The sequence below is a fragment of the Pelobates fuscus genome, chromosome 3 (assembly GCF_036172605.1).
Source record: "Pelobates fuscus isolate aPelFus1 chromosome 3, aPelFus1.pri, whole genome shotgun sequence".
Lineage (NCBI taxonomy): Eukaryota > Metazoa > Chordata > Amphibia > Anura > Pelobatidae > Pelobates > Pelobates fuscus.
This window is the reverse complement of record NC_086319.1, coordinates 8174818-8189163: the sequence shown is the minus strand read 5'-3', so window position 1 is coordinate 8189163 and position 14346 is coordinate 8174818. Positions and strand designations below refer to the sequence as shown.

Genomic DNA, 14346 nt, shown 5'->3' with positions numbered 1-14346 from the left:
ATTGAGGGCTCCTGGCTGCCAGTGGCAGAGAGCAGAGAGTGGAGCTGGAGGAAGGCTGAGCTTCTCAGAGAGGGGAGGGGAGCTCTGCACACAGACTGCTCCTGGTGAGCTGGCCCTTTAAGAATCTGGTCAAGGAGTCCTGTGTGTGTGTGAGAGTGTGTGTGTGTGTGTGTCAGTGTGAGCTGCACACAGAGAGACAGAGAGACAGACAGAGAGAGAGAGAGAGAGAGAGAGAGAGGGGAGACCAGGAGGACCAGGCTTGCACTCACTTGTCAGGATCTGAGGAAGGAATTAGAGGTGGCTGCTGCTGTGACAAAGGGAAACTGTGTGTATCAGCAATGCTCACTGACCCTGACTTACCTCCGGAGTTTGAAAGGTGAGTGCACTCAGTACTGAAGGAGTAGTCCTTGCAGGATCCTGACTGCCCGCTGCATGCTCCTTTTCCCAGGATGTGCCAGGCATCTCAAGCATGGCTTCATGTGCTGCCCACTGAGGTGCCCAGCAGGTAGATTCCTATTGGTGGGTGCAAGGGCTCTGTGTTGCCCACTAAGGTTCCCAGCTGGTAGATTCCTATCGGTGGGTGCAGGGGCTCTGTGTTGCCCACTGAGGTGCCCTGCAGGTTATTTCCTATCGGTGGGTGCAGGGGCTCTGTGTTGCCCACTAAGGTGCCCAGCTGGTAGATTCCTATCAGTGGGTGCAGGGGCTCTGTGTTGCCCACTAAGGTGCCCAGCTGGTAGATTCCTATCAGTGGGTGCAGGGGCTCTGTGTTGCCCACTAAGGTTCCCAGCTGGTAGGTTCCTATCGGTGGGTGCAGGGGCTCTGTGTTGCCCACTGAGGTGTCCAGCTGGTAGATTCCTATCGGTGAGTGCAGGGGCTCTGTGTTGCCCACTGAGGTGCCCAGCTGGTAGATTCCTACCTGTGGGTGCAGGGGTCTGTGTTTGCCCACTGAGGTGCCTAACTGGTAGCCTGTGTCTGTTGTAAACTTTCATTTTCACAGCCTGAATTCTCTTTATTTACTGCTTTGTGGGATTCCCAACTCTGCAGATAGAGACTTTATCTGACAGCCAACATAAAGGGGAGAGCACAGTTTAATATTTATTCAGATTAACTAATATCACTGGCTCAGCTTTTACTTAGATAAATCACATTTTACATCACTTTTATTGTTTCATTGGTGCAATTTATTGTTTAAAACATTCAAAATGATCTATAAATCATTATACTTGCTGAATGCTATGAATTGTTCATTTTAAACTATTCAGACTGGGGAAAGGCTAAGGCTTATTCCCTACAGTTAAACCCTTAAAGATATTCCCATGTAGTGTGTTCTTACGTTATTCTTTATATAAATGTGATATTAGAGGAATTGCAGGTTGGACTACTATTCACATTAAAACAAGCATTTGCTTGTGACAGCTGTATTTTTGGGTTAAAATTTAGTTTTTCTAAGAAATATTTTTTGTAAAAATAAAATAAAAAAACCTCAGTTTTGATTCTGTCACTTTGATATTAATTTACCGGTATATCCCTCCAACAAATGTTTGCAAACCTGAAACAGATAGACCCTAGATGTTATATTTTTCTGGCGTGCAAAGGTCAGTTTTGCTTTATCAGAGATAATTCAAACTTTTTGGGACAACGTGCTTCTTTTTTCCTCTGAATTTGTATTTGTTGTGAATTTTTGCAGTTGTTTTCCGAAACTAAATTGCAATCATGTGCTTACAGATTGTTAATTGACAGTGTGCTATTTTACGTTCGTGTCTTCACTACCTCTAATGCTGGGTGACTTGTTTTTCCCAGAAAACGTGAAGTTTGGCTCTTCTTTTATATGGGGTCAAAGATAAGAGGCAATCAGATGTGATGGTTGTAGTTCTGCTGGTTCTTTGTCACTGAGATAAGAATTATTATGTGTATCTTGCTGGATACACTGTTAATTCACACTAGGGATATGCATTAATAATAATGACCTTTTTATGTTTTCCTTATTACAGTGACTGTAAGATAAGAACAGGAAAAACCTTTGCACACATTTATGTATTTTCTCTTTGTTTTGGTATTTATAGTCACTTTCCTAAACTCCATTCAAACTTTGGACAAGCCTTGCGTTTGTCCCTTTTACACTGCAATCAGTGACAGCTGCTCGGATTACTCCCCTTATTCTTATTTTCCTTGTATTTATTTTTTGCACTCCTTCACCTGAGTGCTAAATGTAGCAGGGCTCTGTTTTCCGTCCAGGCCAGATGCTTGGCCAGGCTGTTTACAAGTCCGGCTAGTTGGGTGTCTGTGTGAACCCTGATTTAATTCTTCTTATTTTTTTGTTCTCCTTCATACGGTGTGGGGCGTGAAGTCTTATTTTAGGTTTCTGCCCTGTGAGAGGGCTCAGTATTGTGTTATAGGGACAAGACAGTATGTGTGTATGTTATGCGAGGCTATTTTATGTCTTTAGCTGATTATTAAAACCAGTTCAGAGGAAATGCTCCAGGACCTTTAACCTGCACATGCTTTGTGAGTTCAAATGAAGAAATGAGAAATTTGGGACATTTCTGGAAATGTTTTCCTTTTTTTTTTTAGAGCTTGAACATTGCATTTGTTACGTAGTGTGATCATAGATTCTCCCTTACTTACAAATGTTATATTCCATGAATGTCAGAAAATAGATTCTTTGCTGGCCATCTCAAACATCTTACCCAGTTTTTTATTTAGTTTTTTTTTTGAGCCATTCAATGAGATTTTCCGAAGTCCCTAGTTTAATCTCATCAAATTTAGTGCTGTGACTTTCAGTGCTTTGTTTGTGGCACTAAAGGGGTTAAAGTGGTGCGCTCAGAGCTTTGATTGTTTAGCTGCAATCACTGGTATTTTGCACATCACAAATGCTGAAAATGGGCACTGCGTTAGCAGCTGGGTGTCCCATATATGACAAAAAAGCTGGAGAATAAAGTAAATCTCCTATTGGGAAGGGGAGAACACTTAGCTTAGCTGCAACGTCTGAGTCATTTTAAACACCCACTGAATTTATTTTGGGGTCATGGCAACGATAAAAACCATAAATCCCTTCCCTGTTCTTCAAAGTCACACTCTGCGATTTGTGGGGCAGAGTAACGGCTTTTTGCTTTAATTGACTTCTAAGGTTATTTACCTGGTCACCAGTTTATCCTGGTCTCCTAAATATATTCTTCCAAAAGCTAAAAAACTGAAAAATTAGCTTTGTTATTACTTGTAATAGCTGTTCCCGAGTAACGCTCTGCCCGCCTGCGCTGCCGTGTCAAATGGTCTCATGTTATTAGAACAGAAAGTGGGTACGCAGGGATTGATACCGTTTTGTAGCGCAAGCTCTTACATGGGTACAGCATGCTACGGAAGATGTAAAACACTAGAATTCTGCCTCATCTCAGCGTCCTTACTACCCAGGGGACGAGGGGGGCTCTATATTTAACAGCCGCTTGGTAAATTCATTCTGTCACCCAAGGTTCAACTTCAAAAGGGCAGAGTGCAGATATCATTCTTATACACAAAATTCTAGAGAACAGAAAGATTTGGGTTTCATTTTTAAGCGCAATATTATTATTACCGATCTTGCTTAGATCTTATCAAATTTAGATGTTCATTATCTTTAAATATATTGTAACTCATGTTATGTACATAACAAGTTTCAGTCATGGCAACGCTTGTCTCAGATCATTACGCAAACGCCACTTTTTTTTAGCATTCTTTTTCTGCGTTTAAATATTTGAAATCTGAAATGTATAAGTTATGTAAAATATAGCACTTATTTAGGTATGATTTCTGGTAAATATTCGACATTGCTAGCTGTGTGCAAGATATCTGGAGAAAATCTGGCACACACAACTGTGGATTTAGGTAATTTGGCCCCAGATGGTTTTGTGTATTAAATGATCAAAATTGAAAAACAATTAAATCCTGTAACAGTAGTAACTGGCCTGCGATATGTACGTTATGTACATGATGTCTTTTTAATTGTATAAATTTCTATGTATTACATAAGTTCATATTTATGTAATCGAATAGTTTTCGTTATTTGCATTAAGTTAATGTTTCTTGGATTTATTTTATATAGCGGTCCATCTGTCAATCTGAATATTTTAACCGCACAATCACTCTATAGATTAAACACTGTCCTTGATTTCTGTGGTGTATGACAAACTATTTCTGACAGTTTTTTATTAACTGTTGGAGTTGCGCAGCAGATAATGTGCTGAGCAGTTATAACAGAGCATTGTGGAGCTGAATGGTTTGATATTCAAAGGTTTCGAATGTTTCATCGTTCATGGTGTATCCGCAACACATCTTTTATAACAGTATATAATACTAATTGCTTATCAGATCAGTGTATGCAGATACCTGAGTACTGAGCAGGAAGTCACATGTTAAACAGATGTGTGTGCGATTGTGTCAGGGGCTTCGGATAAACTCCCTCTTGTAACATTGGGGCTAATTAGTTTCTGTCTCGCTGGGTGTTCGATCCGTACATCACATTCTTATTGTGAATCTTCCTTTTTAGTTTCTTGAAGTTGAATTCTGTGGACGTATTTGTTTCTTTTTATATTTGCCCAGACAGAATTTAGATGGCTGTATTGACAAGCATGGGTTATATGGTACTAATTATATATATATATCAATCAACTGTTGGGGTCAGTGTTTTTTTACATTTAATATGGAGGAGTAATGAACTCAAGTGTTAAGTGATATTTTAATCTGTGATATCCCCTCTAATCCTTCATGTATTCCATTCCATCCAGCAATCTGGTGATTTTAGGGCGAACGTGGCATTAAGCTGACTTCAAACTTTCCTAAAGGTAGAGAATGAACCTTCTAATGTGTTCCTGTAGCTCCATCACTGCCTATTTACAGGGCTTTATTTGAGATTTTGGATTGAGTAATATTTTAAGAATACAAGCGATATGTAGTATTTCTCATTGTTTGGTGATATGGCTTTTTTGACACAAGATCTGTCACTCAAACATATTTTTGACGAGTGCAGCATTATTTTCAGTTCCTGCATGACTAAAAACGCACTCTTTCGATTCTTTGTTTTTTTTGTCCCAGAATTCTCCATTCCATGATATCATTTGTCGCCCCTGCGTTTACCGAACAGGCTTGTGAAAGGTGTCACACTGATGTTGTGGCAGAGCTCAATAGAGAGGTTTCTTGATAATATTAGTTTGCATTCAGTACCAAACTGCATAATAAATCCAGATTGAAAACTCGATTGGACGAATTCCAGGTTTCTTTCTATTCACTCGCTCAAACTTTCTGCAATACATATCAATCACTAGGTAATTACACTTACAATAACAATTTGCTTTTGTTTTTTGGTAATAAGCAGGCAGACAAACTTTCTTTTGGTTGCCTGCCTGTTTCTCAGTGTACATTTCTATGTACACAGAGTGCTCCAAATGCATTGTATTTCGTTTTCCCCATCCGTTAGTTGTCAGAAACTTACTGGAGTGAGACTCACCGGGAGAAGATGAAGACAGAATAAAAATCCTTTCCTTTAGGCAAAGTGAAGACAGATGTCACCTATTCAGATGGTCCTACACAGGATCGAACATTTTACCTTATTTCATTTTACCATCCATTCTAAACTATTAATAGTAGTTTTTTTTTTTTTTTTTAAACCCCATTTTTGACTCCCCAGGAATAAAGGCAGATTAAACCATTAAAATATTCTTTTTACATGAAGCTTCAAAGTGAGTTCCTGCAACATGACACATGCAGACGCCCTTCAATGTAATGTTCTCTGTGTGTGTGTGTGTGTGTGTATATATATATATAATATCTATCATGTTCTCTGTGTGTGTGTGTATATATATATATATAATATCTATCATGTTCTCTCTCTGTGTGTGTGTGTGTGTGTGTGTGTGTATATATATATATATATAATATCTATCATGTTCTCTCTGTGTGTGTGTGTGTGTGTGTGTGTGTGTGTATATATATATATATATATATATAATATCTATCATGTTCTGTGTGTGTGTGTGTGTGTATATATATATATATATAATATCTATCATGTTCTCTCTGTTTGTGTGTGTGTGTGTGTATGTGTATATATATATATATATATATATATATATAATATCTATCATGTTCTCTCTGTATGTGTGTGTGTATATATATATATATATATATATAATATCTATCATGTTCTGTGTGTGTGTGTGTGTGTGTATATATATAATATCTGTCATGTTCTCTGTGTGTATGTGTGTATATATATATATATATAATATCTATCATGTTCCCGCGTGTGTGTGTGTGTATATATAATATCTATCATGTTCCTGTGTGTGTGTATATATAATATATATCATGTTCCTGTGCACGAAGGACCACTTGTGTTCAGTTAACCTGTAAATGGCTAAAGCTCAGAATAATATGTTGATATTTAATATTGTTATTAAATGCCGCTCCAAAACAATGTGTGTCTATTAGCGTTCTGAGCAACACGAACCATACATTTATTGGCACGTTGCTTTTTCCCCCTCTCGTGTTTGAAAAGGATTTTAGTAAAAATTGCATCCATTTTTATCAGTTCTGTATAATATGTCAGAATAATAAATCTGCATATATTATGAATATTTTTTCAGACCACCCTGCAAATTCTCAGATATTAATTCCACGCTTTTTAGTTCCTTAAAAAAAAAAAAAAATACATTAAAAAACAAAGGAGAGTTAGTCAGTCTCTGGGATTTTTATTCTGAAACTTTCCAATACCTTAATTAAGGAAATAATTGTCTGGAATATAAAGTTTCAGGGTTGCTGAGACCTCTTGAGCAGGAATAAGTGCAAAGCAAGTAGAATGAATAATGAAATTGAAAAGAACAGTGAGGGTTTTGACAATCCTGCTTCCCTTAAATTGTACATTCTGTGTGTGGATTTGCTGTAAATCAGACCGGCCACCTCCTTGTTAAAAGTGCAGAAAACCATATTGTGTCTTTAACGCTTTACTGCCTGGGTTTAAAGCCCATGACCTACAATATGTTGATTTTCATTGCTCTTTATGTGTCATTATCCCAATCTGTGTTCCTTGTTGGCTGAGCTCGCCTTGTGTATTCCTTTTGGCAAGGGGAATTGGCACCCAAAATTTGACAGATTATAAATAGCCTTTTTGTATGCGGACTGTTGTAAGGCAGTTGTTATGTAACAGACATAAAGTACTGACCTATTTAGGATGATAGGAGTGATATTCAAAGTGTAGAGCCAGTAAGGCCCACAGGTTTCGGCTTGTGGTGGCAGCAGGTACTATGATGGGGCTATTTTTGATAGTTGTGTGGTATGATTACCTCTGTAGTAAGCATTAAGACTGCGGCGAGACCGTAGCTGAATACGCATATGGTTTTTCTCTTTCCAATCTGCTAGCTCTAAGCTGCTAAATTCTATCCAAACTCTCTTCCAAGTCCATAGGAACACTGTCAGCAAACATCCTATTCTATTGATCTGGGTGGGTTTAGAATGCATCTGTAAGCATTTTGAAATAAAACTTGGAAATAAAACATTCCGACAATGAAACTATAAAATAGTTGTGTTCCTAATATTATTCCCATATCTTTATTCATAGCTATGACTATTTGTGCCTGCAGTGGTTTGTTTCATCACCCGTAGATTTGACTTGTTGCAACCAACCTGAGGGTAACATTTAACATCTATACTGGTTAGCACTCATTGAAAGGGGTTAAATACCAAAGCAGTGATTTCTTGCAGAATAGTGCATTGATTTCCATAGGGGTGTAATAAATCTGCAAGGGGAGAACAAGTCTCATACAGTTTTCAAACAGCGTGAAAGTATTATGGTTGTCCCCCGGGATCAGGCGTATGCTCAGACGCCAGTCCCTTCTCTGGGGGGCACTGGCACTCACATTACACGTGGGGTAATAATAATGGATGTCTTACCTAAAATAATTTCTGTCGAATCCTGATGCAATCAGAGCCAGGTTTAGGAAATGTCACAGCTAATTATTTTAAATTTGTAATTATTGCTCTCCTTGGGAACAATAACTGGAGATATTTTGTGTTCTTCTAAACTATCACTTAACCAGCAAGAATATCACTGTATATAAGGCCAACGTAGTCTGCAGTGCTGTACAATTGAATGCAGTTGTGGTAACGTACATTTGTCGTCTCTGGAATTTTGCCTCCAAAGGCAGCTCTAACGAGTCTCCTGTCAGCGACCCTGGCAATATTCACAGCGTAAATGCTTGAAAATTTTCACTATTTGATGCACCAATTTAAACATCTGAATAATATCCAAGAAGATATCCAAGAACAGATTTTAGTTGTTTTTTTTTCATGTTGGCTCAATTTTCCTTTGTGTCAAATTTTTTTATTATTTATAATCCAATTTTTAAGCAATTCATAATCTTGCCTTTAAAATGTCAGAGATTTATAAGCAACACATGTTTGATCATACCTTTGTCATCTCTGGCACAGGGAAGGTTAATTATTAGTAAGATTTATTCATTTATTTTAACCTCTGTCTTCCTGAAATATAACTCTTAACACTGTTGAAAGTGCAAACAGTATATTTCCAGCGTGTTTCTATAGATCTTTCTTGGATCTTTTGCTACGGTTTTGTAAGGTTGTAGCTTTGGTAATGCTAACTCTTCTGATGGGCCAAATATATATATATATATATATATATATATATATACACACACACACACACACACACACACACACACACAGTTAGAAGCCAGTGGTAGCATTGTAAGCTACCAGTGTTGACTTCTGGGGTCTGTCAAGTGCAGTGTGTAAAGAAACAATTGTGTGGCTTTTTCTGAGAACACCAGAGCATACAGTTAAATTTGGCCCATCAGAAGAGTTAGCATTACCAAAGCTACAACCTTACGAAACACTAGCAAAAGATCCAAGAAAGATCTATAGAAACACGCTGGAAATATACTGTTTGCACTTTCAACAGTGTTAAGAGTTATATTTCAGGAAGACAGAGGTTAAAATAAATGAATAAATCTTACTAATAATTAACCTTCCCTGTGCCAGAGATGAGAAAGGTGTGTGTGTGTATATATATATATATATATATACACACACCTTATTTTTTTTTTTTTTAATTATGTTATTTTAAAACTAAAGACAGAGTTTTCCTATTCTCTGAATTCTTGTGGCTCCTAAATTTATCTGCTTGGCTACAAATGCTCCATACATTCACTATTGATGAACCCACTTTAAAGTTATGAATAAAGAGCAATTTGAAAAGTGAAACAGTTGCCATGGAAACCAATGGAGTGTTCATGCTGATTGTTCCACTTATAGCGCTTTGCCCCAGAATGACTCTTTATCCAAAACACTAAATCTTTTCACACAAGCAGGGATTCTATATCAGAACATAAAGAAAAAAAAGATATGTTAAAAAACCAAAACGTTATAATCATGTGAGGTGTTCCAGCTAATAGACAATAGTGATCGATGAGGCATCTGTCCAGCAGTCTCTCTCTAAGGAGGACCTGGATAGGGCTCTTTTTTCAACTGTGGCTGTCAGTAGCTGAGGATAGCCTTGCTACATGACCGCTTCCTTGCTTGCAATTTTGTACTTAAAGGACCACTCTAGGCCCCCAGACCACTTCAGCTTAATGAAGTGGTCTGGGTGCCAGGTCCTTCTAGGGTTAACCCATTTTTTCATAAACATAGCAGTTTCAGAGAAACTGCTATGTTTGTGAATGGGTTAAGCCTTCCCCTATTTCCTCTAGTGGCTGTCTCACTGACAGCCGCTAGAGGTGCTTGCGTGATTCTCACTGTGAAAATCACAGTGAGAGCACGCAAGCGTCCATAGGAAAGCATTATGAATGCTTTCCTATGTGACCGGCTGAATGCGCGCGCAGCTCTTGCCGCACGTGCGCATTCAGCCGACGGGGAGGAGAAGAGGAGGATCGGAGGAGGAGAGCTCTCCGCCCACCGCTGGAAAAAGGTACGTTTTAAAGACTTTACCCTTTCCAGAGCCGGGCGGGAGGGGGTCCCTGAGGGTGGGGGCACCCTCAGGGCACTCTAGTGCCAGGAAAACGAGTATGTTTTCCTGGCACTAGAGTGGTCCTTTAAGCTACAAAGTTAAAAAAGTTCACTGACTCTATGAAGATATTGTGCTTTTTCTTCAAGAGGTTTGTATCCTAGTAGGAGTGTGCGATGTGCGGTCTATCTGAAGGCGTCTGGGAGGAAGGGATGAGATGTGTGATGTTTAAATGACTGAGTGGGGGGAACATGAATGGGGGGAGCAGCGAGCAATGATGGGATAAGTATAAGGGCCAATAAACATATTAAATGCGTTAATCATGTTATCAGTTCTTCGGCCCATTATATAAATTAATTCTGGCTGCAATGTAAACAATTTGGCTAATGCAAAACATATTGACATCTACAGAGAAGCAAGCTAATTAATATATAGCTATCCTGTCGCTCCCGTTTAATTTTAGGTGCTTTCCTTAAAGTCCAGGAAAGAAAAGCTATTAAATAAGCCCACAAATGATTGATTATCTCTTCGATACTGGGTTCAGTTCTGTTTAGAGCAGTGACTTTTCCTGTACATTTTATGCCAGTTTGTAGCTTTCTGTGTCTTAAATTATTTTTTATTTCACTGGCTGTATAGGTCTGTAATAAACTTTTCTCTCGGAAACAACAATCTAATTCATTGTGATCATCTCAATAACTAGTCTGATGTAAATACAGATGGGTCTTATGCCCCAGCCCATTCTTGCTAAATTTCACTTCACAGGCACCCAGTATCCTCCACATTGCTACTCAAATTTAATCTCCACACTTTCTCATTTACCATCTCTCCCAGCCCCTCTCCAGCATCCCTTTCATTTAAATGTCTCCCAGCCTCTCTCAATCCCAAACTCCTTCCATTTAAATGTCTCCCAGCAATTCGCAATCCCAAGCTCCTTCCATTTAAATGTCTCCCAGCCACTTGCAATCCCAAGCTCCTTCCATTTAAATGTCTCCCAGCCTCTCTCAATCCCAAGCTCCTTCCATTTAAATGTCTCCCAGCCACTTGCAATCCCAAGCTCCTTATATTTAAATGTCTCCCAGCCACTTGCAATCCCAAACTCCTTCCATTCAAATGTCTCCCAGCCTCTCTCAATCCCAAGCTCCTTCCATTTAAATGTCTTCCAGCCACTTGCAATCCCAAGCTCCTTCCATTTAAATGTCTCCCAGCAATTCGCAATCCCAAGCTCCTTCCATTTAAATGTCTCCCAGCAATTCGCAATCCCAAACTCCTTCCATTTAAATGTCTCCCAGCCACTTGAAATCCCAAGCTCCTTCCATTTAAATGTCTCCCAGCCACTTGCAATCCCAAGCTCCTTCCATTTAAATGTCTCCCAGCCACTTGCAATCCCAACCTCCTTCCATTTAAATGTCTCCCAGCCTCTCTCAATCCCAAGCTCCTTCCATTTAAATGTCTCCCAGCCACTTGCAATCCCAACCTCCTTCCATTTAAATGTCTCCCAGCCTCTCTCAATCCCAAGCTCCTTCCATTTAAATGTCTCCCAGCAATTCGCAATCCCAAGCTCCTTCCATTTAAATGTCTCCCAGCAATTCGCAATCCCAAGCTCCTTCCATTTAAATGTCTCCCAGCCTCTCTCAATCCCAAACTCCTTCCATTTAAATGTCTCCCAGCAATTCGCAATCCCAAGCTCCTTCCATTTAAATGTCTCCCAGCCACTTGCAATCCCAAACTCCTTCCATTTAAATGTCTCCCAGCCTCTAAGTTCTATTCTACAATCCTTTCATTATTCTCTTCCTCCAATTATCTACAAGGCATCTTCCTTTTAAATATCTCCCACATCTCCCTCCAGTTCTATTTCAGAGTCCCTCTTTCTTAAATCTCTCCTTGCCTAGCTCCAATTTTAGCTCAAGCTCTATCATGGACACCCTCTATGTAAATATTTCCCAACCTAGCTCCAGCAGTATCCCTCCCGGGCTCCCTCAAATTAAATCTCTCTGAATACCCATCCAGTTCTATAGAGATCCTCCATTTAAATCTCTCCCAGCACAGCTATCTTCACTCTCTCCCAGCATAGAATCTTCACTCTCTTCCAAACGTCCTCTATCCCAGCTCCACACTTACTGAATCTCTCTAAGCGAAAACTCTGCCATATCTTTTTATTTACAAATACCCAAGAGTATATTTTCTTTCTTAAACACTCATAATTAAAAAATAGAAATAAAAACAAGCAACCACAAACCTCTCCACATCATCTTAGTTCCCTTTAATCTTATTTTGTCATAAATCTCACAGTTTGTATCCTCTTTGCTTTTATTTCATGAGTTACTCACACTTCACAGATTTCATAATTATTTCATTGTACTGTGCTGTGGAATATGTAAAGCCTCGCCGTGAATTACTGTACCCACAGTAATTGTGTAAAAAAAACAAACAACAAAAAAAAAACAACATATAGGTGGATATTTTGTTAAAGTGTTTGAAAAGGGGCTATTAATTCAGCCATTATCTTGATCGCTTTTATTAAAGTGATCTAATAAAAAAGTTTTTTGTTCGTGGTATATTCTGTCAGTTTTCAGAAGACCACAAAATGTATAGTGGTAAAAGTATTCATAAATCCGGTGTGTTTACGAACAAATTGTGCATATTTAAAAATGACGGTGCAAAAAATGCAACAGATGGAAACAATCTGACATCTTTAATAAATTGAATGGAAAATTAACAGAAAATTAGACAGAAAAGTGTTGGTTACACATTGATAAATATCCCCCATAGAAGCAAAACGTATGATCAGGCTCTGCTCCAAGGAGCTTACAGTCTAAAGCTTTGTTATTGCCTCCGATGAAGGGATTCATGACATTTTATTTGACATTTCTATATCCTTGGAAGTAGATCAAAAATTCATCTGTTCTCTCTGCAATTAATTACCATCTGCACTTTTATTTTTATTTATTTCGGGACCCACAATGTAGGCGTAAGATGATTACAGTACAAGATAATACTGTAAGGAATCGTTAATATGAAAGCATGCTACATATTAAAGCTGGTGACAGCACGCACCTCAAAGGTTTTAGACTTGTTTTTTTTTTTCTTTTAACTGTGCTATTGATTGAATTCTGATGGTTAGAGACTCTGAGAAAATAAATGGGTTTGGGTTTTTTTCTCCCTCCTAACAGGTGCGTTGTTGGTGATTGTTCATTATCTGCTTTTAAAGTACAGGTAAATGCAGTGTTAGAGTGGTCTCTTCTCCATAAAATATTTTGATTTACCTTTGCCTTTCAGAATATATAGGCGCATCATTGGTGAAGTATTTGCCATTTTCTTTTGTTGAGAACTAAACAAGCAAATTGTGCATTTTATGTAAAAATAGAAAAGTTAAATACGTAGCTGAATTGGAGAATGGTTCCAAATTTAGTAAATAAACTTTGCATTTGCTGTTTTGTTGGATGGATGGTTTGCAGATTACTGCTAGTCTTGGCACGCTTCTAATCTGCAAATTTTACAAGTGTGCAAATGTGGTATATTGAATTACATGGGGCCGTGGCAGTGTCCCCTCCTGCATGTGTAGAGCATTAAAAGCCATAGGTGGTAAATGGAAAGAATTTCCTATAAAGTTCTTCACTCGTTGATCCCAGTATCCATGTGCTAAGACAGCTTTGCTCTGCTTTTTCTAATCTTCATTTTTAATATTCCCCAGGTTGTATTAGGGCACAGATACACCTCTGAATATACCTAAACAGGGCACCCGGCATTACATGTATTGGTTTGTGCTTTTGTTTATTTTGTTTTGTTTTGTTTTCAACTAAACTATGATTTTAGTTTTTGTGAATAGTGAACTCATGTGCAGAATTTTAGATCCAATTTGTGAACTCTACAAAAATCACCGTGTAGTGAATAACCCGAACAAAACCTTTTGAATTCAGTCACAGAGCACTACATTATAATATACAGCTTAAAAATCAAGGTCTGAATCTGGAAAAACTTCATTTTAATGCACTGTTAATACAGCTCCCTAAAAAAAGTATGCAGTCACTTCATGAAGTAGTCTGGGTGCAGTGGTCCTGTCATTTTAACCCATGCAATGCAAAACATTGGACTTTTTTAGAAACCACATTTACATTGCAGGGTATATGCACCTTTAGTGGCTGTCTTACTGAAAGCCAATAGAGTGGCTTCCTCCTACAGGCAGAGAAAAGCCCGTACTATAGAGCATGGCATTTGGCTGCACAAGCGTACCTGCTTTACAATGCTTCTTCATAAGGATGGATGGATGGATCGGAAAAGATTGTGGGTGATATCGGCTTTGAATGCTGACATCATCAGAGGCGGAGCTGGATGTTTTACCGAGAAGTCCTGCCCCTAGAAAG

General features: G+C 38.6%; 1 protein-coding gene across 1 annotated transcript in view; it reads left to right on the top strand.

Annotated features, from left to right (window-relative positions):
- The first annotated feature begins 215 nt into the window (after window positions 1–215).
- Window positions 216–14346, top strand: part of SOX5 (SRY-box transcription factor 5) — a 264806-nt gene continuing 250675 nt past the window's right edge. Inside the window, exon 1 of the mRNA XM_063446673.1 lies at window positions 216–376. Coding sequence (XP_063302743.1) covers window positions 339–376 — 38 coding nt within the window. The 5' untranslated portion in view covers window positions 216–338. The remainder of the gene's footprint in view (window positions 377–14346) is intronic.